The 27,137-nt window shown below is 35.8% G+C and overlaps 1 protein-coding gene across 7 annotated transcripts in view; it reads left to right on the top strand.

Annotated features, from left to right (window-relative positions):
• Gtdc1 (glycosyltransferase like domain containing 1) overlaps window positions 1-27,137 on the top strand; it is a 334,933-nt gene that overhangs the window by 118,569 nt on the left and 189,227 nt on the right. For 5 of the 7 annotated variants that reach the window (XM_040745304.1, XM_040745309.1, XM_040745303.1 and 2 more), the window contains one exon: window positions 1,567-1,766. The exons of 1 other annotated variant lie outside the window; for it this stretch is intronic. In XM_040745304.1, the coding sequence (XP_040601238.1) occupies window positions 1,588-1,766 (179 nt within the window). In that variant the 5' untranslated portion in view covers window positions 1,567-1,587. Of the gene's footprint in view, window positions 1-1,566; window positions 1,767-27,137 lie in introns of those variants that run through there. One more of the 7 variants, XM_040745307.1, reaches the window with a different exon arrangement.

Here is a 27,137-nt window from a genome sequence, read left to right as displayed (position 1 = left end):
TTGGAACAGTTATCTTAATTTTATAGATGAGTCTTTCAAAGTTAGGTATCAGTATCAGATAACTAGAAAGTAAACAGAATCAAACTGGTCTCTGTCTGGTGAAGACTGCATTTTATTTTATTTTATTTTGCATGTAAGGGAGTTAATCTCTTTGCCTTCCCCTTTTGTGCCTCTCCCTTCCATTCTCATCTGCATACATGCACACACATCTACAGACTCATACATCACTCTCTTCTGTCTTCAGATGCTCATTGGAAGATTCACACACCAAACTTTTAAAGTTTTTAGTAACTATTAATTTGAAAGCCATATGATACTTTTGATTTGAAATACAAATTAAGTAGGCCTCATTTTGAACAAAAGGAAGGACAGTCTTTTTACTAAACATTATTGAGTCATTGAGACTAGGAATGAAGTATGCAACATTATGTAACATTAGTGTAAAAAGCTATATACGATCTAATGAATATTATTTACCTCATTCATAAAAAAATTCAGACACCTGGAATAGTTTTTTTTAGCAATATAGCATTCATATATAGAATGATATTCCCCTTTTATCATTGGAAAGAATGTATAATTTAAACTGTGTATAAAATTTTAAATATTTATACATATTTTATTTCATTGAACACATTAACAAATATATTAAATGAAAAATTATTTGATGACTATTGTTTATGATGGAATTTTATGATAGTTTAAGAACTCAACCAGTACTATTTTATGCTCCTAACAATTTTCTTCCTTTATAAAAGTGGTAGAAACCTTCTTGGATCATGGGCATATATGCATTTAAGCCAAGATTTTAGTGACTCAGAAGAGGGTAGGATACGGAAAATAAGCAGTGGGGATTTAATTGATCAAGACATGTGTAGTTTGGCTCAAGAAATTATGTCCTACTTTTTTTAATGCTAGAAATTTGATTGCTAGATATAAGTACACTTTCTTTTACATGTACGTTTATTGGGAGAAGTGGCAACTAATGTGCTTAAAGATGAAGTAACAGGAGAATTATGGTACCAGATAATTATTGAACTGGAAAGAGCCTGAAAAATGAAGCGGGGTCATCATGACTTCAAGTCATACTTTTCTGCAGAATGAGTTCTTGTCTTAGAAAAGTAAACACTCTTAGGAGATTAGTTCAAAGGCTATGGAAGAAAGTCCTAGATCAAGCAGGTCAAAGATCACTTAGTCAGGCTCAGCACTGACCAGCAAAAAAGTGAAGGAACATAGTAGGAAAGGATTTTATGTTTCTGGGTGGGACAATAAAGTAGAAATAAACTTAGGACCTGAGGAAAACATTAATAACGAAAATAGAGGCATCTTTTATTCATTTAATATAAATACCATAAATTATTGATTGAAAACTTCATCTGATATGTGATAATTTTTGCTGTTATATTGTTTTTGCTTATCTTTTTGGTTGTAAACCTTTACTGGCTGATCTGTTTCTGAAGCCTTTAATGTCTTTATTTTTTAAAAAATTACATGTTTTTATTAGAATTGTATGTATGTATTTGAAGAAAGCACACATATGTATCTATATAATTTATTTTGTTTAAGTTCAAAGGTTTGAACAGGCCAATGAGTATTCTCATCATCGAGGCATTTTACGGAGGCTCCCATCAACAGCTGGTAGAGCTGCTCCAAGAAGAATTAGACAGTTGTGTCCTCTATACCCTTCCTGCAAAGAAATGGCATTGGAGAGCACGGACAGCAGCTTTGTACTTCTCCCAGAGTATTCCCAGCAGCGAGCACTACAGGTACTCTATTTTGCTTCTAATGTACTATCAGTGTATTTGTTCATTGTCTTCTAGAATTTCTCGGGCCATGGACTTTGTGGATAAATAAGTAAGTTGCTACATTTTAACATAGACATAGGGAGAAGGAAGCAATCCAGCAGGGCATAATAGAGGGTTAAGTGAGAGTTGTATGTACAGTCAAAGTATATAATGTAAATGGGATAAAATGTCATAATGAAGGCTATTCAACTAAGATATGCTAATGTCTAAATATATATATACACATCATATGTACCCTAAAGGGATAGCCAGTGTTCCCTTTCTTTTCCTTTTTCAGATTTCTATGTACAATTAACGAAAAAAATCCAAAATGAATGATATTTTTGACAAAAAATAGACAGAACTGCAATTACAGTGAGAGATTTCAATACTCTTTCAAATAAATATGAACTTATGTTCATATGGTATCAAAATGTTTTGATACATGTTTCAGGTGCTATTGTATTAGTTTTCTCCTTACCATGACCAAACACAGGACAGGAAGCAACATCAGAATGGAAGGGTTAATTTTGTTTCCCAGTTCAGAAAAGAACAGATTAACATGGAAAAGCATAGTAGTTGGATTGGTGATTGGGTTCTTAGCAGGAATCAGAGACAGGGTATCACCAGTGCTATTCTGGCTTTCCCTATTGGATAATGCACATTACTTTGGATGAGTGTTCCTTCCTCAGTTAAACCTGTGTGGAAATACCCCAAAGTGTCCCTGGTTAGTGGGCTTGACCTTTCTTAATCTAACAAAGTTGGCAATGAAAATTATCTGTCATGATCTTTAAATTACATTAGTCATACATAGCTTTCTGTTTAAACTTTTACCATTTCAGTATGGTAAAAGTACTCAGAATATTTGTGATTATTGATTAGTGGCCCTTCTTTCTATAGTACAGCAACATACCAGAATTTCTTATTCCTGAGAGCTTTTACTATCGACTTTTAAAAGACTCAAGACTTAACAGATCAGGGGGAAAGCCACATGACATTACAGCTTGCCGTTTCTGCTATGAAGAAAGTAGTGAAAGAATGTGAAGGGCATTCTGAGAATATTGTAGGAGAGTTAGTTCCCTAGTCATGATCCTTTGGCCTTTCTTGTTCACTGTCCTGTTTCTTGTTGCTGATGTATGCAGGTTTCTACTTCTGTGGGCAGCTGCTCTGCATGTATACAGCTGGCTGGGAATAGCCCCATGTAGATGATACTTGCCTTTCAGATAAACTGTTTGTAAAGTATATGTAGGAATGAGCTTATGAACAAATATTCCTGAACAGCCTATGAATTAGAATATGTGAAAGCATAATTGTGGTTAACTCAGGTATCAAAGAGCAAAACATCAAACATACCAAAATGTAGAACTGATTGCAAAGAACTATTTTGTGTCATGGTTTGAGTTATATTCACATCCATACCATGTTTTAAAAGTTGAGTTTTATTATATATCTGTTTTTAGTTGGTATATGCAGGGCCTTTTAAACCTTATAGTCCAAGAAAGAATATCTCTTGGAGGAACTTAGATGTAAACTGGAAAAAAAAACAATAGCAGTAGAAAATAATCAAGAAAGGATATTAAAAACATATACTTGAAATTTCAGTGCAGTGATTTCACTTCTTAGAAGTGGTGAAATTAAAAGTATTTATATAATATAGATGAACTGAAAGTAGTTGCTTGAAATACTGAAATGGATAGATCTGAACACATTAAAGCACAAATTTTAGTAAGTAAAAATATATAGCGTGGATTGATAAAAGTGGGAAATTCCCCCCCTCTCCCCCATCCCCCCCTCTCTCTGTCTCTTTCTCTCCTATTTTTGGTTTTTGGAGCAGCACTAGTGGTTCTGGAACTAGCTGTTTTGACCAGGCTGATCTTAAACTCACAGAGGTCTGCCTGCCTCTGCCTCCAGAGTGCTGTGATGAAAGGCGTGCGTCACCGCTGCACAGCTTTGTTAGGATTTCTATAGTTGCAATGAAAGACCATGACTAAAACGCAAATGGGGGATGAAAAGTTTTATTTGGCTTACAACTTCCATATTGGTGTTCATCACTGATGGAAGTCAGGACAGCAGTTCAATTAGGGAAAGATCCTGTTGGCAGGAGCTGAGGCAGAGGTCCTGGAGGGCAGCTGGTTATTGCTTGTTTGGGCTTGTTCACTCTGCTTTGTTATAGAACCCAGAATCACCAGCCCAGGGATGACATCACCCATCATGATAGGAGCACACCCTCCCTGAGCACAATTAAGAAAATGCCCTACAATTGGATCTCATGGAGGCATTTCCTCAACTGAGGCTCCTTCCTCTGATGACTGACTGTAGCTCGTGCCAAGTTGACGTACAAAACTAGCCAGTACAATCTATTAATGCTTTTTATACATTTGAAAATAGACACAATGGGGGAATTCTTAGAAAGCATAACCTACAAAACTACTCTGTATATGGTTGACCATATGATTGAGCAGGGTCCTGAGATGTTTATTCATTGCACCTTTGTCATCCCGCCTCTCACCAAATATGTTTCGTGAGTCCTGTTATCTTATTTCTCAGGTTTCCTGTGTAGTCATACACATTGAAAATGTTAATTCGTGTAGTGATGGTGTTATCTTGCCACTATATGAGCTATTTTATGTTTTCTAATGTTTTTATATGTGTGTGTGCAGTTTGTACCTGTGTGTACAAGGTCCTGCATGAAGGTGCTCATGTGAGAGAACAGCCATGTAGAGTACAACCTTGAATGCCACTTTTTGCCTTCCCCGTGTGTGAGCTAGGGTCTCTTGGTTGTTTCCCTATACTGCGTACTTCAGGCTAACTGATCTTGAAGCTTCCAGAGGATTTTGCTCTCTGCCTCCCTTCTCACTGTCTGGTATTGCAGACACACCACTGAATCTGACATTTTGCATGGCACAGGGATTTGAATTCTCTCCCTGGTTGCACATGAGCTTTTTTAAAATGTCTGTAGTGGATAGAAAATACAATGAGGACATTTTTCTGAAAATGAGAAAGTGTATTTTGCACGTTCTTTATTCATAGAGTAGTTGAGAGTGCACACACACACACATTTTTTTTTAGAGTACTTAATAACACTATTCCAATTTTATCCTCTTTCATTCATACTGTGAAGTTCTCTGATGTTTGTTTGTACTTGGCTAGAGGTAGTAGTATTTTGTTACTGGTCAGTTTCCTGGCCTTATACTAGTTTACTAGTTATATAAACTTTTTGTGGGGAGAAGTTTAGATGCTGTCTGATATTGTATAAATAATTTTGTTGTTAGGTTAGGCGTAGCATCCTATAATTTTTTTGTTTGTTTGTTTTCCGAGACAGGGTTTTTCTCTGTGGCTTTGGAGGCTGTCCAGGAACTAGCTCTTGTAGACCAGGCTGGTCTCAAACTCAAAGAGATCTACCTGTCTCTGCCTCCTGAGTGCTGAGATTAGAGATGTGTGCCACTAATACCTGACTGTATTTGATTTTACTAGTATTTGATTATTCCGTAGATGAGAAATGGCTGAGAGATTCCTCATGTCTTGCTCTGTTTCCTGTCCAATACAGTCTCAGGGCATTTTCTTTCAGCTTGTCTTCATAACTCTTTTATCTATTTTATCTATTCTGCACCACACTAGCCTTCTAGTTTTCAGTGCTACTTAAGGCTTCCTGCACAAAGGTTTTTATGTCCTTCAAATCTTTTCTGAATCTGCAGTTTAAACATCAGGACTTTATGTTGAAAATGTTGCGGACCACACTAATACAGAAACAGATTAATACTTAAAACCAGATAATAATTCAGTTATGTGCATATGTGGTCTCTCATTCTCTCTTGCACTATCTCCCCCCATGCTCTGTCTGTACCTTCTTTTCTTTGACTGTCCCCTCCCTAACACACACTAGTGTACACGCAAGCATGCACGCACGTTCACGCGAGCGCGCGCACACACACACACACACACACACACACATGCCCGCACCCTACCTACCTACCTTGTTTGTAAAGTTAGAACTCTGTCCTACAGTGTGTCCTCCTCTGTTCGTCTTTTCCACTTGTCTCTGTTAGTTCTCTCAAGAAGTAGAATATTCTCTTTAGAGGGAGGAAACATTTTCTTTTTCTAAGTTTGTAGTTTGTTCTACCTGCAATCTGTAAGTTAAAAAATAAAGCTATGTAGTTACTAGTACATACTTTGAAGTCACCACTTCTAAGGAGTTAAATCACTGCACTAAAATTTCAAATATATGTTTTTAATATCCTTTCTTGATTATTTTAAAATAAAATAGATATTGCAGGTAAGAGTATTACCAACACCCCCCCCCCACCCCATGATAGTTCATGTGGATGCAAGATGTTATTTCTAACAGACTGTGCCTTAAAGGCCTCTTTGGTAAATCTGCTGTTTATAATCTTTGAAATCTGAAAGCTATATTTAAAAATCAAACTGGGTGTTTAATGTACTTTTACAGAGAGGAGAAAAATTAATGAACTGAATGAGAAAGTGAGGAAAATCTTCTAATTAATGCAAAATATTTTACATTATAAATATCACTTTCCTTTTTATATAGTATTGAAGCTTTTAGAGCAAACTTAGGGTACTTCTAGTTAAGCTATTTTACATGTTGACTGTCTTTACCATGGTTAACCTTCATACCATAGAAAAGATTCATTTAGGAAATAAAGAACTTTAATCCTACTTTTCTACTTGTATTTTCAACGTTTGTTTATTTAAGGAAGGATTTTCTGCTCTTAACCAAGGTCTTAGTCAAAGAAAATGTATTTCCATTTGCTGTTGAAGAGTCTGAGTCTCCTGTGTACTCGGGAGCCATACTGTAGACCCTTTCTTTCTCCCTCCATTTGCCCCATCCTTAGATTTTATTTGTATTTTTATCTATGTGTATGTGTGTGCATGTATATGTCATGTGCATGTGAGTACTTGTGAGGGAGAAGAGGACATCTGATCTACTGGAGGTGGAATTGTGGGGGATTGTCATGTGGGACCTGGGGACAGACCTCAGGTTCTCTGGTAAAGCAGTAAGGACTCTTACCTACTAAGTCACCTCTCTAGCTCCTAGTTTTCTTTTCCCCTTAAGCCTTCATATGTATGAAATATTCAATTTCTTGGAATCAAGTTTGGCCTCCTCAACTCTTTTGGGCACATTGGGTTGCTATATGCCTCTATGGTTCATTCTTGTGTATGCAGCCACATGAGGAACCTTCTGGTCTTCTGAAATGGTGGCCCATAGGTAGAGACACAAGGGAAGATGTGATGTGAGTTAGGGCTTCTATGTATTAAAACTACTCATATATCCTTTATATTTTCATGTTTCTAAAATATTCATTCATTTTTGTATGTTTTTCCTGTAATGTCTCTCATAGTTTTGTTGTTTTGTCATGTTTCTGATTAAAAAATTCATGTACAGTTGAGAAAGCATTGAGAAATACTGTATATAAATTTTTCTGGCTCTCTTATAGTTATTCACATTATTCTCACCCCCCTCAGTATTTCTTATTTAAAATTATACATTTCTAGAAAAAATTTTATCTCAAGGAACTTTGTATCATTTGAATGTGATATTTTACAAAAAATTATATAATTTAATATATATAAATATTTGTTTTATATATATTTGTTTTAAATATATATAAATATTTAAATTATTTAAATATTTGTTTTAAATATTTGTGGTTTTAGCAGTGGCCACCCATGAACAGTGGCTTGTAATTTGTAGAACAGTGAATGTTAAGATAGGAGGATACAATTTGGTCCAGAAAGGTTATTTTGCCTCACTATTGCTATTGTTTCAGCTTTTGAAAAATGGTTTTAGACAGACATTTTTTTGAGTTAGTCACAGATATCAGTAGTCACTATTGTATCTCTCAATCATTTGTGTGTGTAGCATGGAGCTTAGCACCTGTGAGATAATAAATCTTTAAATGCTCTCTAGTAAGATATTTTTTAAAAATCAAAAACCTTATTTGTATATGTGTTTGTGTATTATGCACATTTGTGTGCTGTTGTGCATGTGTATGCCACAACAGGTATGCAAAGATTAGAAAACCAGCTTCTGAGAGTGGCTTTCACCTTCCAGGGGGCCTTGGGTATTGAACTCAGATTAGTAGGCATGCACAGCAAGTGCTTTTTCCTGCTGAGCCATATTGCCCGCCAATATTTTTACTTGTCTATCTAAATAAAAAATTTCCTCAAGAGTTCTGTTCTGTTGTAGGGAAATAATAGTCCCATGTTACAATCTAATCTGTCACTCACTGTTTTCTTTATTTGAAAAAAACAAACCTTGAATAGTATAATATTTTAAAGATTTACTCAGATCCTATTTATAACTTTATTTTTTCCTGAGTTCTAAGCTCTTGTGATCAAGTTAATAAAAATAAGATAATAGCTCAAGGAATCCTAACACAGGGGCAAACCTGAACTAGTTCTTATTCAACACATTTATTTCCTTGTTAAATTTTCAAGAATTCTATGTAACTTTTATTTTTAGAGACCTGGGGACTGTTTTTGCTCTTTTGATGGAACCCCTTACATTTTTCAGATCAGATTGAGCCTGACAATTTAAAATTACTCACCCTTCAGAGAATGATGTTTAACCATAGACTTCCAAGACTACATGCCATTATTCTTGGAGAAAGCATCAAGGAATAAACACATTAGTTAATGGTAGCGTATCAAGAAGTTTAAAAGAAAGAAAAGGTGTTTAACCTATAAGTTGGCTGTTTGTATGAGTCATAAGACATAAACATAAGAAGTTCTCATAGTATTACTACAAAACTCAGAATTTTCTCTTCTTTGAAAAGGCAGTGTTTTGTGAAAAAGTGCAGAATAAATTCTGTTCATTAAATTCTGAAGTAGACTTTAGAGTAGCAGTTTGCAACCTGTGGATTGTGATCCCTTTGGGGGTCAAATGACCCTTTCAGAGGGATTGCCTAAGATCGTCGTGAATATCAGATATTTACATTATAATTCATAATGGGAAAATTACAGTTATGAAGTAACAATGAAAATAATTTTATGGTTGGGAGTCACCATGGCATCAGGAATTGTATTTACCTGTCCTAGCATTAGGAAGAAGACTTTTGAGTAAACTAAGGATTTTGATAGGTGGAGATGAAGTGAAAGAATGTCATAGCAAGAGAAAGTATGACTGGAATTAATACAGCAAAAGTAAGGAGACGTTTGAAAAACAAAATTCAGCTTAGCCAGACACCCACAGCTAAACACTGAACTGAACTCTGGAACCCAGTTGCAGAGAGGGATAAGCAAAGGGGTCAAGACCAGGCTGGTGACGCACAGAAACAGCTGACCTGAACAAAGGGGAGCTCATGGACCTCAGACTGATAGCTGGGAAACCAGCATATCGGCCTGATCCAGACCTCCTGAATGTGGGTGTCAATGAGGAGTCCTTGGCAATCTATGGGGCCTCTGGAAGTAGATCAGTATTTATCCCTAGCAAAAGCATGGACTTTGGGAGTCCATTCCACCAAGAGGGATACTCACTCTCTCAGCCTACACACACAGGGGAGGGCCTAGTCCCAGCTCCAAAGGAAATGACAGATTTTCAAGATCCTTCTTGGAAGGCCTCACCCTCCCTGGGGATCAAAAAAGGGATGGGATAGGGAGTTAGTGGGGGGCAGGGGAGGAGGGGAGGGATTGATATGTAAAACAATCTTGTTTCTAATCTAAAAAAATAGAAAAAATTCAGCCTAGCATGAACATAGTTTGAATTAGGAGTTAGCTGGGTGATGGTGTTGTACACCTTTAATTCCAGCACTTAGGAAGCAGAGGCATGTGGATCTCTGTAAGTTTGAGGCTAACCTAGTGTACAAAGTGAGTTCCAGGAAAGTAATGGATGTTACTCAGAGAAACCCTGTCTTGAAAAATAAAACAAACAAACAACAGCAGCAAAATAGAATTAGAAGGAATATTGCGTGAGATCAGGGACCAACCTTGGTGGTTCAGTCTTGTAATTGAGCTACTTAGGAGGCAGAGGCAGGAGGATTGTGAATTCAAGGCCAGCTGATGTAACTTAAATATAATATACATAAACTTGAAGAAACAACATTAGGTAATGTGACAGTAAGTCTTAAGGGAGGTTGCCCACAGGTAAAGTTGGGTGATTCTGAGCTGCTGTTAGGTCTCTTGCTCGCCTGCTTCTCTTCTCTTCTATGAATCAGACTCACTGTGTGTCACTCCCAGGACTCAGTTTACCTTTCCTAAAAGACGGCCCAGATTCATCTAGGTGTACTTTGTGTGTGTGTGTGTGTGTGTGTGTGTGTGTGTGTGTGTGTGTGTGTGTGTGTGTGTGTGTATGTGTGTATATGTACCATAATAGATTTTGAACTTGTTATAGTGTCAAGAGTCATTTAATACCGTGAATCTGCAACTGAACTTGCAGTCGAGAAGTAGAATCAATCCCATTCAAGCCTCACAATTTGAGTATGGGAGAATAGAATAAAAATTGCAATGGTGGTTATACTAATTTCCATTCTCATTGCTGTGATCAAATACCTTAGAATAGCAAGTTAAAGTAGGAAGGACTTATCTTTGGCTTACAGTTTGAGTGGTATAGTTCCTTCCAGCAAGGTCACATTGCCTCTACAGTCAGGAAGCAGGGAGACATGAGTGCTGTTACTCAGAGTACTTTGTCATCTATTCAGTCGTGATCCTGTGCCACAGTAAACACTGATCTACTACCCAAGACCCCAGAGATTTCTGAGGCCTACTCTCTGACACTACATTCATGGGTCTGGATCAGACACCAGTTGGCCTCTCAGCCATCAGTCTGGGGTTCAGAAGCTCCCCCTTGTCTGGTCAGCTGTCTTTGTCGGTTTCACAAGCATGGTCTTGACCCCTTTGCTCATCACTTGACCCCTTTTCTCATCACTCCTCCACCTTTGTCACTGGGTTCTAGGAGTTCAGTTCAATCTTTAGCTGGGGTTATCTGTCTCTGCTTCTGTCAGTCACTGGATGAAGGTTCTAGGATGGCATATAGGGTAGTCATCAACCTTATCATCAAGGAGGGGCATTTAATGTAGTCTCTCCACTATTGCTTAGTTTGCCAGTTGGGGTTATCCTTGTAGATCTCTGGAGGTCTCATTAGTGTCGGTTCTCTCCTCAAGCCTATCATGACTCCATCTACTATGGTATCTCTCATCCTGCTCCTCTCTATTCTTCCCCCAACTCAACCTTCCTGCTCCCGCATGTCTTCTTCTCCCCTCCTCTTATCCCCCTCTCTTTTTCCTGGTTCCCTCTCCCCTCACCCCATGTCCCCAATCTGCTCATGAGATCTTGCCTCATTCCTCTTCTCTGGGGTGTCATGCATATCTCTTGGGAACCTCCCTTTTTCCCATACTCACTGGCACTGGGATTTTAGGTTGACACTCCTCTGATCCATGTCTAAAATCCATATATGAGTGAGTACATAGCGTGTTTGTCTTTTTGTGACTGGGTTACCTCACACAGGATGGTTTGTTCTAGTGCCATCCATTTGCCTGCAAATTTCAAGATTCCATTTTTATTTTTTTGCTGAGTAGTATTCCATTGTATAAATGTACCACATTTTCTCTATCCACTCTTCAGTTGTGGGGCGTCTAGGTTTCTTCCAGCATCTAGCTATTATAAATAATGCTGCTATGAACATAGTAGGATAGACATCCTTGTTGTTTGAATGAGCATGTTTTGTGTATATGCCTAAGAGTGGAATTGCTGGGTCGTGTGGTAGACCGATTCCCACTTTCCTGAGTAATCTCCATACTGATTTCCAAAGTGGCTGTACAAGTTTGCACTGCCACAAGCAATGGACGAGTGTTCCCCTTTCACCACATTCTCTCCAGCATAAAATTTGTCATTGGTGTTTTTGATTTTAGCCATTCTGACAGGACTAAGAATGATGTCTCAGGGCTGTTTTGATTTGCATTTCTGTAATAGCTAAGGATGTTGAGCACTTTCTTAAGTGTCTCTCAGCCATTTTATACTCCTTTACTGAGAATTCTCTATTTCAGTCCTGCACTTTTTAATTGTATCCTTTGGTGTTTTGGATAATTGCTTCTTGAGTTTTTGTATATTTTGGAGATCATCCCTCTGTCAGATGTGGAGTTAGTGAATATCTTTTCCCAATTTGAGTGGTGCATTTTTGTCTTGCTGACTCTGTCCTTTGCCTTCAGAAGCTTCTCAGTTTCAGAAGGTCCCATTTATTAATTTTTGATCTCAGTGTCTGTGCTACTGAATCATCTCCTGTACCAATTCCCATTTTCACTTCTAACAGATTCAGTGTGGCTGGATTTATGTTGAGGTCTTTGATCCATTTGGACTTACGTTTTGTGCATCGTGATAGACAAAGATCTATCTGCAGTCTTCTACATGGCAATATCTAGTTATGCCAGCACCATTTGTTGAAGATGCTATCTTTTTTCCATTGTATAATTTTAGCTTCTTTGTCGAAAATCAGGAGTTAATAGGTTTGTGGATTAATCTCAGGGTGTTCAATTTGATTCCATTGGTCTGCCTGTCTATTTTTGTGCCAATACCAAGCTGTTTTTAGGACTATAGCTCTATAATAGGGATTGCGATGCTCCAGATGTTTTGTTGAGCATGATTGTCTTGGCTATCCTGAGTTTTTTGTTTTTCTATATAAAGTTGACAATTGTTCTTTCAAGGTTTGAGGAGAATTGTGTTGGGGTTTTGATGGGGATTGCATTGAGTCTATAGATTGCCATTTTTATTACATTGATCCTACCTATCCAAGAGAATGGAAGAGCTTTCCATTTTCTGGTATCTTTTTAAATTTCTTTCTATAAAGACTCAAAGTTCTTGTGATACAGGTCTTTCACTTGTTTGGTTAGCGTTACCCCCAGGTATTTTATGTTGTTTGTGGCAATTGTAAAGGGTGATGTTTCTCTGATTTCTTTCTCAGCCCTTTTATCATCTGTATATAATTGTGCTACTGATTTTCTTGAGTTGATCTTGTGTCTTGCCGCTTTGCTGAAAGTATTTATCAGCTGTAAGAGTTTCCTGGTAGCGTTTGTTGGGTCACTTATGTAACCTTCATATCAACTGCAAGTAGTGAAAGTTTTACCTCTTCTTTTCCAATTTGTATCTCCTTGATCTCCTGCCTTGAGTTTCTCTCCATTCAGTTTGATGTTGACTGTTGGTTTACTGTAAATTGCTTTTATTATGTTCAGGTATGTTCCTGTTATCTCTGATCTCTCTAGGATCTTTATCATGAAGGATTGTTGGATTTGTTAAAGGCTTTTCTTGTATCAAGTTAGATGATCATGTAGTCTTTTATATGGTGGATTATATTGACAGGTTTTTGCATGTTGAACCATCCCTGCATCCCTGGATAAAGCCTACTTGATCAAGGTGGATGATTTTTCTGATGTGCCCTTGGATTTGATTTGCTAGTATTTTATTGAATATTTTTGCATCCATGTTCATGAGGGAAATTGGACTGTAGTTCTCTTAATTAGTTGTGACTTTGTGTGGCTTTTGTACCAAGCTAATTGTAGCCTGGTAAAAAGAGTTTGGCTGCGAACCTCCTGCTTCTATTGTGTGTAACACTTTGAGGAGTATTGGAGTTAACTCTTCTTTGTATTTTTGGTAGAATTCTGCACTGAATCCATGTGGGCCTGGGCTTTTTTTTGTTGGGAGAGTTTTGATTCCTGCTTGAATTTCATTAGGCGCCCCTGGAAGATGGGCTGTGAAGGGGTCCCCAGGAGGAACCAAGCTCAGGTGTCACTTTTAGCTTTTCAATTGCCTATTTTCCAACATGAATAAGAGACGTGAAATGGAATAAATACTTTAGTAAGAAGATGATGTTTAAACAATCTTTGTCCCAAAGCTTAGTGCATTATTCCTTTTGTATTTTAACTATAGGATTTTAAAAGTTGTCATAATTGAGAGGGAATAATTGATAGAATAATTGATAGAGAGCATATTATTTATAGATCCATGTTTTTCTTTGATGTCAATGTTGTGGAGACTGATTTTGAATTTTAGTTAACTTTTTATAGTGAATAGTAAAAGTAAAAACAGTGCTGTATTATATATTTCTCAATTTAGAAAAGTGATTTAAGAATGTTTCATTCTTTTTTCCAAGTAATTGTGCCTACCACATATTTTATAAGATACATTACTCTTGCTGGTGTTTCCTCTAGGTTCCTCAGCCACTTCAGCCCCAATTAAACACACAAAGTCTTATATTAATTATTAAACTGTTGGCCGGTATTCAGAGCTTCTTACTAGCTAACTCTCTCTTAATTATTAACTTATTTCTATTAATCTAATTATTTTCACGTGGTCTTATCTTACTGGACCAGGATAGAGACCTGTTATTCCTTCCTTGCTACTTGGAGTCTCTCTTAGCTTTCCTAGAATTCTCCTCATCTCCTAGTCCCACCTAAATCTTTCTGCCTCTATTGACCAAACAGTGTTTTATTCATCAACCAGTAAGAGAAACACATATACAGAAGGACATCCCCTATCACATCAAAGACTAGCAATTGACATAAAAATGTGAAAGATGGAAGGTAGTCAATTATAAAAGAAAAGGAAAGTTATGTAGTTCTATCATGAATCCAAAGGTTTATTGGTTCCTGTTGTCTTTTTCAGGAAAAACAGCATATTAGAAGTATGATATTATCACTGACTTTCTAACATATAGCACTTCCCTCATTCTTTAAGACTTAGAAAAGTACTATGGGAATATTTGAACATGAAGAATTTTTCACTTTAATTTCAAATAAAAGAGAACAATAACAATATGCTAATTGCCAAAATTGAAATAATATTCTAATATATTTTTTAAAATGAATACACATTTTGGCAAACAAAATTGGAGTTTCTTTTCTCTTTTTCAATTGAATTTGTAAATAGAAACGGAAAATTTTAAGTCAGTTGTAAAATATTCTGTATCCTATTGGTATGTGCTATTTAGCTTCAGTCTCTCACTTTACTTTTCATCGATAGTTTTCAAATTCATTTCTGATTCACAACAGGTTTTTGAATATATGTTGTATAGTGTGATATTTTCCTCACTTTATACACTATTGTAAAACTCAAGGTAATTTACCTTAAACTTCATCAATTTTCCAATTTTTTATGTACGCATGCTAAAAGTTTGCTTCCCGATTTTAATTAGCATAATGCAATTTTGTAAAATGTGAACAGCATTCAGTGTGATAAATATCTGAAAGTCAATATTTCAGTATAACTGGAACTTTGTATTTGCATATGTATAATACTGCGTAATCATGTATGTGTGTGAGCATGCATGTGTGTATGTGTATGCACACATGGGCTTGTGTGTGTGTGTATATACACTTTGGGCAACTTGAAATATACTGGCAATCTTATTCTGTCTGTACTCTGAGTAGCTAACTTTTATTCTAGTTTACACTGAATTCTGTGTGTTCTATTTTTAGCTCTACACAGTGCATTTTATGTATCTCTAAAAACAAAAACTAAAAACAAAACAAAAAGTAAGATATAACATTAATGCCATTATTACTTAAATGAAACCCAAGTAATTTCCTATAGTCATAGAATACATCAAAGCTTAAAATACTATGTTTACTAGAAAATACTGAGTAAATAATGTGACTTTTTTATACATTGTTCAAAACATATGTCACTTTCCTAGGGTGCTTGTGCCATCTATGCAGGGGTTGCTCTTTGTGATCTCTTTTGCTCACAGAGAATGTTATTTTTATTTGAAGAGTGACTAATTGATGTTCATGTAGTGGCTTACTTAGTATATTTAATTCTTTGTATTCACTTAGTGTTTAATGTGCCCGTTTTTAAAGACTGTGCTGCATTATGTGAATGGTGCATATCTAGTGGAGCAGTAAAAATTCCTTGTTAGTTACCACGGGGACAGCTCTGCTCATAAGAGGGTGCTGAGCTTACTATATTAAATTCAAGTGCCCTGCAGTAGTTTATAATATGCAGTCAGGGATGAGAATGCTGATCTGCACTGTGCTGCCCAGGCTTAGTATAAGTAACAGCATTATATGTTACTACATTTTATCTTTATCAGTTCAAGAATGTAACTCTAAATATAACTCAGTAATTCTATTTGTTTTGTTTCACTTTCTGGATATTTTCTTTCCTTTTTTTTTGTAAAATTTGAGGAATATTTACGGAAGTAAGAAACATTCTGTCCACATAAAAGCTTATCAAAGGGACTAGATATCTTATTAAGTAAAGAAAGTTCTAATTGGAATGATTTTTATTAGTGTTTCTTTCACTCTTATTAACTAAAAGTAGAGTAATATTATTTTATATTTCTTTTTCACTATTTAAGTGATTTAAGTATTCAGATGAAATTTGATTTTGGTGTTTTTGATTATGCTTTGGCCCATAGATAGGTTGGAGAAAAATGCTAGAAAAGTGCAGTTAATTCAGTTCCAGATTACATGTTACCTATTTCATTTTCTGTTATTTATTTTTCTACGTGTACATGTTGAGTTGTAATGCCATTAATTTTTTTAATTTTTCTTTGGAGATTACTTTGTTAAATTTACTTTTAATGGAATGATTTGAAGTCACGTGATTTATTTATTTCCAAAGAATAAAAGAGTAGTCACTAGTTAAGTGAAGTTTGACTTTTCATTCAAAAGTATAACGTTTCAATATCATAAAAGTTTTACTTTTAAAAAGTATTACATGTTGCTCATCTTTGAGTTTTACTAAGAACATGTGGAATTTCTTTAATAGCTTTATTTGACAAACCTTTAGTATGTATTCCTAACCCAAATACCCCATGTTAGCAGAGCTTATTCTCTCACAGAAGTGGATACTCCAAGTCCAAAATCAAGTGTCTGTGGGGCCAAATTCCTTTCAAAGACTCCAGAATAGTCTTTTACTGCCCTTTGCGGATTCCCCCACTCTCGATATTCATCAGGTTGTAGCTGCATCACTTCAAGCTGTATTTGTCTTGTCGGATGCTTTGTCTTTAGTTCATTAATACAGCAGTAATATGTGACTCCATGACAATCATGGATAATTGACTTCTGAGAGATAGGAAAAAAAACATTACCCATTTACTGATTGGTATAAACTCTTAACCTGTGCTATCACTCGCTATTTCTTTTTAATAATATTCTTAACTATTAATGTATTGCGTTAAGATGGAATGACAGTAGCTTCGAATTGTATAATTCTTCTAATCAGGCTCATGTCATATCACAGTTGAAGAAAGTATAGTTGAATTGTTGAAAGCTAGGGGGGATTTTCTGTGTCCTCTTTGTTTAGACTTGAAATCTGTAAAATGAATGTAATGTTAGGAAATACAAGAACATCTAGGAGACATCAGCAAAAATCAGTGACAGACTAGAACCTAATACTGAAAGAATTTTAGGGCTAATATAAGTAGTGATTAATTAGTCATTAATAATGTTCTCTTGCCCCTGAATGCAAATGGAAAGAGACAAGTTCACATATCAAGGGAAACAGATATGCTTTAGCAGTGGGCTTGCTAAAATTGTTAAGGATTTTTGAAGAGGAATAACTCATTCAAAATAAAATAGCAAAACCCATATATTTCCATGTGATAGTTTGCTTTTACGTGAAAATGCCTAATACTCATTTTGAATCTACTTATTATTTTTTTGTTTGTTTCCAGTCATTGCTTTTTCTCCTAGATGCAATTTTAGCTTTCTCTTTCAAGAGTGGCAGCCTCTGTAATAACAGTCTCTGAAAACCTTATCTTGTAGCTTCTCAGTGCCCAAGTTTTATGTTATCCTGTTTAGCAGAAGATGGTGTATCTGCAGGCTTTTAGATCTCTAATGATCAGATCCCAGCATGATGCTCACATGGCAGATTTCCCATATGTGGATTAAGGTTGTATGTTTCTGGTAAAGTCTATGATGCTGCCCCAAAACAACTTCATACAAGAGGTACTTCACTATTTCTGTTACCTATGTTGTTCCTCTAAGCTTTGTCATGGCTTCAGTTACTTGGTAGCTTTTCTAGCTTCTAATAAACCAGTGTCTCAAAATATCTGAAAAGTATTGTAAAGTTTCTATACTGACTTTTGCCCATTGCTTTGGTAGTGTACTGCAAAACATGTAGGTTGTGTGCCTTCTGAGCGCTTTGTTCTGTGTGTTCTTTTCTGCAAGCTAATCTTATGTGCTTATGATTTTTCTTCATGATAAACATAAAAATGATCAGCTTGCAAATTTTTGTTCTAATACAAATTAACTATAATGAAAAATAAAACAAAAACCACTAAGGGAACCTCCCTTATTATGTGTTATTCATTACACGTAGCTTTCTTTGACTTTGGGAGAAAAACAGTTGGCAATCAGAAAGTTTGAAAACTGACTCTTCCTATTACATCAACTCTTAGCCAGTTGTACCTTTTTAAAATTGTTTTTAAATATCAAACATACATTTACTTTCAAAATATTGAAGCATCTCAGTCAATACGAAAATATTATTGATCGGTTTTAAGCTTTAATTTATTTCAAAGTTTGATATACTATTTACAGTATTTTTCCTAATAGGAGCAAATATTTTAAATCAGAAAGCAAAATTACAAGCCTCTTATTTATGAGTTTGATTCATATTTATTAAGTAGTCGCAAAAGAGTTTACATATTTTTAGTATGGATGGAAAATAAATACTTCCTCTGTAACAATGTAGTTCAAGTAGTCTCCTATAATGTCACTAATTTGCATAGTTAAAGTTGAGTTTTACCTACCTTCTTTTTTCAGTTATGCATGCGAGTACAGGCAGGTGCAAGTGTACCACAGCAAACATATGAAGGCCAGAGGACAGCTCATGATGACTAATCAAGGTATTCATCTATGAGTATAGCAGAATGTTGATAGATGCTAGGCTCTTTTAGCAGAATAGTTGATTTGATTTTCCCTAGGTCCATGGCCTATCTACTCTGAGGTCCTTGGCTACTCTAGCAGTAAAAAATTTCAAGTGTTAGCTCTGAGGACTGAATTTTCTCTGATTTCCAAACAGGTTTTTATTGCCTAGTATTAGAATGAATTTAGAAAGATATAGACACAGTAGATTATCTTCACTAGTTTAAAAAACATCTATCTAAGCTAACTATGTAGTGTGTCTGATGGAAAAGTCAAGAGAATTACTTAGTTATACTTTGTAGGGTATTCACATCTGTTTGCTCTAAAAAAAAAAACAGTTTCACAGATCCCTCAGTCAATAATTATGAAATAGTACAAACATAGATTCACATATATCCTAAAATATTCTTCCTAGTACCATTAATTAGCCACAAGGTTTGTGACAATTACTGAATTTTCTTTTCTCATCACCTAAAATGGGATGGGGTTAATATTCCTTGCTCTGGTGTTATTGTGAATATGAACATAAACCAAATGAGATAAAGTATATAAGAAGCTTAATAGCATAGCACAGTCTTTGTCTCCTAAGTGGTACACTATTATACTTTTCTTCCTCTTTACTTACTCCTATCTTTTTACATCCCTTCCTTTCTCCGGGGACAGCATGACTTACCGCATACTCAGCTGCTACTATAGGTATGCAGCACTACTCTCTGCTTAAATAGTTCTTTGCATTTGACCAATGCCACACAGTTTTCTAACAGATTATATTACTTTCAAATGAAACTTCAAAGAGGTAAGGAAAAGTAGTACTAACAAGGAAGAGAGTTCTATCCAGTATTTCATGCTGTTATCTAGGGGAATGTTTTCTGTTTCCTAGACACAAGCATTAGCTTTCCCCATGGGTGTTTCGTCTGCATGTATGTGCACTATGTGAGTACCTGACTGGAATTACAATCAGTTGTGAGTGGTGCTATGTGTGCTAAGGAATCAAGCCCAGGTACTCTTCAAGGACAAGTGTTCTAACTAACACTTGGTCACATCCCCTTCCCAGCTATTCCTGAATCAGAAACATCTATCTTCTACATTTTCCTAATATCCTAGCTGTAGTATTGTCAGTTAGGGAGCAAGTGTTTTAGTGACATTCCTAGAACTTTCAAAGTTGTATGCAAATGAAATAACAGGTATTTTAAAAGCTTTGGGAAATAATTTAAAATGATAAGCAAACAAAGTTGAATATTCCTTTTTATTATTTAGTTATAATTTCTTAATAGTCACATTTTTTGATAGTAAACTAGAAACTTCTAAAAAGCAATCGTTTATAAAAAAGAAAGTAAAAACTTTCTGAAGTATTTTTTCATTAGATTAATTCAAAGATATCTTTAGCAGCAAATTCTATGTTGCTCCTAAGGATTTTGTTGAAGAATTCCTAAGTGTATATAGCACCTTAGTTTTTGTTGGAGGAATTAATATCGTTAACATATGGTGGTGAATCTGACAGCTTAGGTATTTTAATACTGTAGCATAGTGCAAGATAATATATTTTAAAAGCTGTTTAAAGGTAATCTTTCCAGTAATTTTCAACAATCATATAAAATCCTGTGAAAAAAAGACATTGAAATTGTTCCACTACTGTACCCTACCTGGATATGAGGAAAAGAAATGTTGGCGCATGTAAAAATCTCTATAATGTGTGCTCAACTTAGTCTACCTCCATCACTTCCTCCAATGTAAGAACTTGGACAGGTGTTATTAATAAAAAGTAATAATAAAAACTCTTCTATTTTAAATAAGGATGCTATTCTCCCAGCTTTGAAGCTTGCACATACTCTCTAACTTATCCCAGCTTTCGCTCATCTGGTCTTTAAATGGCTCCTTTCATGTGGTTGGCCCACGAGCCATGCGTACTGCCGTTCAATCACGCCACTGTACGTTGCCATCATGAGGGTGGTTTGCATGATTTGCATTTCCTGTGCTGTTTGAGCTTCAATGAGCTCCAAGCGCCACGTAGAAGAAACCACTGCCAAATAATGCAATGAGTTTAGTCAAACCAGATGAGCTTGTACCAAAGTCAGGCTACTAAGTCAGTTGGGGGTTGGGAGGTGTTGTCAGGATATCCTGTTAAAAAAGGATACTTCAAGATGTCCACACATGCAAGATGTAAGTTCCCATACAAATCTGGCCCTGCAGGGGAAGCAGGTTACATTTGGTATATTAAGCAAAGGATTTGAAATCAGTAACTATGTATGTTATTCTTAGAAAATTTAGCTTTACATTTTAGTATTATGTCATGCTGCCAATGTAATTTTTTATTGTGACAATAGTAGATTTCAGTGATATTAATTTTCTAACCATACAGAATGAAATTTGGTTGAAATTAAATTATATACATTGATTACTTGTCCCCTTGTTCTCTAACAGAAAGCTTATATTGTATTAAAACATGATCAATAAAAGCTTACCAAAAAGTAATATAAAAATGGCATAGTAATGGGCTTATGAACAGCTACTAATGTGAGGAAGAAAAAAGAAACATGCACCAGATACTAGTCTTCATGAAAAACATAGACAGATGGGGAGACAGACCTATATGATGCCACAAATAGATGAATAACTTGTAAGGATTTCAAACAAATGTTGAAAGAGCCATAGAAATTTTAAAAGTTGGTTTAAAAGTATATCATGTGCTTATAAATATGGTGTATTTATTCTACTTACCTGAAACCTGACCTCTAAATTTTTATAAAATATTTTATCAATATTGAAAAATAATGTAAACTAAACCTATACATAGCTCAGAAATATTAAATGATTATCACTGTTAGCAGTGATTATTTTCTTCTTAGACATTTAGATTCAGATCTAGCGATACAGTGCTTACAAGAAAGATTTCTGTAGAAATCTTGCTAAGTGTTGATTGATAATAGTGTCAAAGATTTCCTATTCTGTGTACAAACAATTGAAGACTATTTATACTCACAAAAGTAAACCTGACAAACTAGCTGTAGATTCGTGTAGTTGATTTGATTATATTCTACTGAGTAACTAATGCCTGTTCATACATGTTGTACACATAGTCTACTGATGAACCTTTTAAGTGTCAGGTACTATGGAAGTTATTATAAAACTGTATATTAAAAAGGTGTGAAATACACATTATTACATCTACCCTAAAGTGGTTTTACTTGTTGCAGGCATTATGTATAAACCTAAGAACGTGGGTTTTATTTTTAAAAGATGTTGGTCTATTTATAGGCAGTATTCTTTTAAATTTTAGTATATTTTTTGATAATTTTCATTTTAACATGAATCTAACTTTAATATGACATTTTCCTAATGCCTAATTTGGCACTATTGGGTTGTTAATAGATTAACATTCATGGAAGTCTTGTTCTAGGCAGTATTTTTTTTTTTTCAGTTTGAACAATGTGATATTTGCTTTACCTACCTTTCTCATTTACTCAGCTTGGTATGTTTAATGGTGCTGGTTTTAGAGTAATGGCACAAACACGTCATGTAGGTATTAAAAGTATTGTTGCCTGGTAGGTAAACTAGCCTTTAGAACATATCATCAAAACAAAGTGTTCTCATCTCACAGCAATAAGAGACTTGGTTTATTGTGGAGCAAAGTATGAGTAACTGTAGCCTGGGAACATATATCATTAAGTCTTCCTGAACATAATGATTGAATGGCGAATCAGTTTTCTGGAGTTTTTATAGTAACAGAACAAAAAAAGTTATATAAATCAAGGCATTTTAAAAACACTTTGTCGGAAACAGATGTGCAGCACTATGCCCTGCATAGGAGGCAGTCCTAACAAGATGGGGGAAGCTCTCCTCATGTCGTAGATGCTGTCTGATGACTTTTTTATATTGAGTTGGTGGAAGCTAATGGTCTGCTAAGTTAATAAAGGTCTGCATATGCTAATCACAGGATGTTAGGCCCAGTGCAGAGGTGGGCAAGGGGCTAACACTAACTCAAGATAAATTATAATCAGGCTCTGGAATTGTAACATTCCAGTCTTTCTTCACTACTGCTGCTTTCATCAGTCAGTCAGTCCTTGCAGACATAGCTTCTTTCCAGATATTCACATTTACAAAATTACAATAAATTTTAGAGATTTGGGTTTTATGTAAATGCATTTGAAAAGAAGTAATATTGGAACAACTTTCTCTTAGTATTTTTCTTTGTTACTGTGATGGCTGTTCTTGATTGTCAACTTGACTATGTCTGGAATTAACTAAAACCCAAGCTGCTAGGTACACATGTGAGGGATTTTTCTTGAATTATTTGAAGTTGGAGGACCCACTTTTAATCCAGATCTTTTGAGGTGGGAAGACCTACCTTTAATCAGGGCACAATTTCTGGTGGTATCCTATACAAAGGGCATGGAAGCAGGAAGCTTTCATTCTTTGCCTGATTGCTCTCACTGACAAGTCTATTTTGTCTCTCAGATCAGAGCCTATTTGTTCCAGGTTTGGGCATATACTGAAGACCAGCTGAGACATCTGACCTCATGGATTCAACAGCTACTGATTCTTGCACTTTTGCTCATAGGTGGTCATTGTTGAATTAGCTGGAAAACAGCCTGTAAGCCATTCTGATAACACACACACACACACACACACACACACACACACACACACACACACACACACACACACACACCTTAAGTTCTTTTCCCCTAGAGAACCCCGAATAATACAGAAACTATTCTTGAATTCAAAATGAACTATATTCTTAGCTGCTTAATACCATGGAAAAAAGGAACACATTTTGCATTAGTTGTCTTTATTAAACATTTCTATACTGCAATTTGTGCATAGATCATGAACACTACTGGCATATGTTTTTCTGACTTCACAATATAAGATGTATTCCTGTTGCAATCCTAGCAAATGTGTTTAAGACGATTCAAGCTAGGCTTGATAATAGGCTAAATGAAAAACAGAAGCTAAAGTTATGAACCAAACAGATACCTATCAGTTTCCTTGAGTTTAATCTGATTAAAATATGTATCTCAAAAGTATTAAGCACAATGCCATGTTAGAGAGGCAATGTGTGATAAATATAGTTCATGACAGGAACCTGTTATTAGATCAGCATTACTGGTGACTCTGTTATGGAAATTTCCTTCTAATTTAGTTAGGGTTTCCCTATGTTCCATTTAGTGCATCACTGTACTTTTGTTCTTTAATATCAAATAGATCATTTTCTGTTAAATGAAAGGCAATTTTCTTACTTCCAAATCTCATACACTGTGTTGTCATCACTAATCAAACAAGTCATACAGGAACTAACTCTCTATTTCAACTAGGAAAACCAATATACAGCATAAAATTGATTTCTTACAGATCAGTGCATATTAGGTTCTATAAACATCAGACCTAAAGCTACCTCATCCTTAACAAGAGTAGTTGGTCATCCTCCCTCGTCCTTTTTCCGTTAAATGTGAAAAACTTCTAGTTGGCTAAAACCCAGATAATTGAAAGCTATCCAAACTTGAGAATGATAACTATTTGATATAAAACATTTTGAGAATTGCACATTTAAGTTCATTACCATTACCCCATCTTTACTGTTTACTTTGAAGAAATAGGCATAGAACATTTACTAGTGTAACCTGTTTATTTATAGCCAATCTCTGAGTGCCTTATTTTTTTTTTAAGAATAGAATGCATTTTTAGAAAAATATTTTTAAGAGGCAGGAACATTATTTGGCTGATTTTCATTAATGAAACATTTTAACACATGAGAAAGATTTCATTGAGTTCTCAGAACCACTTCTCCCAAAACATGGTTTTCATTTAAAATGTCATCAGTGTGGAACAAAAGATCAATTAAATAGTTTATCTTCTCTCTTAAAAGAGTAAAAATCAGGAAGGAAAGGGACAGAAGGGACAGCTAGTGCATTGCTGATTCTCCTTAAGGAGCTAGCTCTTCCTTGCTCTTGTGAGTTAGTTATGGCTGGAAGACTATGTTTTTGCCTCTCAATTCCGTCAAACTTTTTTCTTTTCTTTGAGACAGGGTTTCCCCATGCAATCCTGATTGTCCTGGAACTACTCTGCAGACCAGGCTATCCTTGAACTCACAGAAATCCACCTGCCTCTGCCTCCAGAGTTAAAGGTTTGCATCATCAACGACAAAGTATTGTGACTGATTTTTTTTGTTGTTGTTGTTACATCAGATATTTATATATATTTACAAAGATAAATACACTGAGAAATAACTTCATGGTCCTCTAAGCAGACACTGGGAATTCAGTTTTGTGAATAAGAATTTCTTTAGAAATTATTTTTCTTTGTCCAAAATTATTCTTAATTGCATAGTAGAAGCAGAGTGTGTCCATATCTCCCATCCCCATATGCATACCTCACACAGCAAATTGGATACAAGTTCTTCTTGGAGGATTGACCCAGAGAAAACCTGTGTGAACTGCAGTAAAAGCATTGAAGTTCTCAACTTTGGAATTTAGCTCTTTTCTGCTGTGTGGATGTGAGATAGTAAATAGCTTTTATCTAGCTGCACTGAGTTCTGTATGAGGTTCTTGTCTAGTGGCAGAGGCCATTTCCCACTCTTTGTATTATTAGTATGCTTCTGTCCTGACTCTATCTTACCAGGATGTTGAAATCCAGGTTCCTCTCCCACACAGCAGTAGAGCTGACTCTATTTCTCCTGTTAGATACTTTTAGGAACATTCAGCTTAATTGTGTCATGCATCTGGTGCGCTAATAGGTATTTAAGTTACGTTAAGATTATCCCAGTCAAACAAAATATTGGTGTTTTTGTGTAGTTTTATATTAAAGCATGTGTTTTGTAATAGAAGTAATTAATCCTAAAATGCCACCAATATCTTATAAAAGAGTTTTAGTTTATCATTTATAATTTATTCTAGAGATCCTGGTAATAATAACACTTGTCACCCATAAGCACTGTATGTACCCGTGTTAGCTTCCATCACTGTGAAAATGCCTGAGAAACGTATGGAGTCTGTAGGGCAAAGGCACTGATCTTAGTTCAGTTTTTGGCCTTTCAGTCTGTGATCAGCTGGGCTTGTGCTTTTAGGTGTGTGTTGAAATAGTATTTGTCTTGGTGGGGTATGTGTCTTAGGAGGCTGTTCACCTCATGGCTGGCAGGAAGGCTAACACCCTGGTGTTCACTAAATTGGCATGCCTTTCACTTACCAACTTTGTTCCTCTCAGCTTCCAGCATTTCCCCATAGTACCACAGGATGGTAACTAAACATCTAACACATGGACATTTGGTGTTACATTTCCAAACTATGACATTACCTACGTGTAGTGTTAGCAAATGTTTCACACAGCTGAGTCAGCAAAACCTAATTTTATTCAGTTATAATTTGGAAATGTATCAAGGGAAACTATGTATACAAGGCTAGGCCACTTTTAACTTGTAGACAGAAACAAAACTAAGTTTTCTGTTTTATATTCTTTGCACCATATGTATCTTTTCACCATGAAAGGATTATTTTTCTTAGAAGTTACATAGCTATCCCTTCCCCTTTAAACAGTAACTACAACAAAGGTTCTTTCTGCTAATATGCCCTTAATCTAGGAGGTTCAAATTTCAGTTCTGTTACTATGACTGGTCTGAAGGCCTATGTTTGAGTTTCCCTAGTATTCTAATTTGCATACTCTAAATGCCAGTTTTGAAGATTTAAATAACAAGGTATCTTTGTGATAAAACAATTAATCCCTCAGATTCTTTTTCCTTTTTCTAAGCATTAGAAATTAGTACCCTGGGGAGAGGGGGAGAGGGGGAGATGTGGACTGAGCACTAAGCTCCAGAGTGGGATGCCAGTTAACAGGGAAATGCACTGTGTTAAGTTCAAATCCTTTTTCATTCCTCTAAATACCTTTGAAGAACCTCTTAGAATTGCAGATTCCATTACTTTTCTGGATTCCTTTGCAACCAGTTCCTGACCCGGAAAGTGTGGGATGTTCTTACAGATTATGCTACAAAGCAATTGAGTGCCTAACCTTTTCTTGTCAAGGTATAGGGGAAACCTCCAATTTGGAGGGAGCTGAATTGTACAGCAAAATATTGAACTCAAATATTCTATGTAAAAAGGGCTATATTTCAGGGATGGAGTATGGACTGACATACCACAGAGATTCCGCTGCATGTGCAGAAGTAGAGAACAGACTGGTGATAGTAATGTAGGCAGGAAGATGCTAGCTTCAATTGGTCACAGGGATAGAGCTCTTCATATAAGTAGTGATAGGTTCCTGTGCTTCCCAGATTCCCAATGTCTCTATGATCTCACTTGATACTCAAGAACTTGAAGTATTTTCAGATTATTTTCAGAAAAATTGTGAGTTTTCTACCTGAAGCTTTTAGTCAATATGTGAAGCCATGACTTCTCAGGTAGAAAATAGGTGTGTGTCTCAAATAGTATGCATTTCATTCTTCCCTCTTCTACCCATCTCTCAGAAAACTGAGTAGTAGGCACCATGCAGGTATCAGTAAGCAGTGAATGACACAGCCTTGTTCCTGGTGCTTGTGGAGCTTTGTCTG

Source organism: Mesocricetus auratus, unplaced genomic scaffold (genome assembly GCF_017639785.1).
Source record: "Mesocricetus auratus isolate SY011 unplaced genomic scaffold, BCM_Maur_2.0 Super-Scaffold_100004, whole genome shotgun sequence".
NCBI lineage: Eukaryota > Metazoa > Chordata > Mammalia > Rodentia > Cricetidae > Mesocricetus > Mesocricetus auratus.
This window is presented reverse-complemented; position numbering and strand designations above follow the sequence as displayed.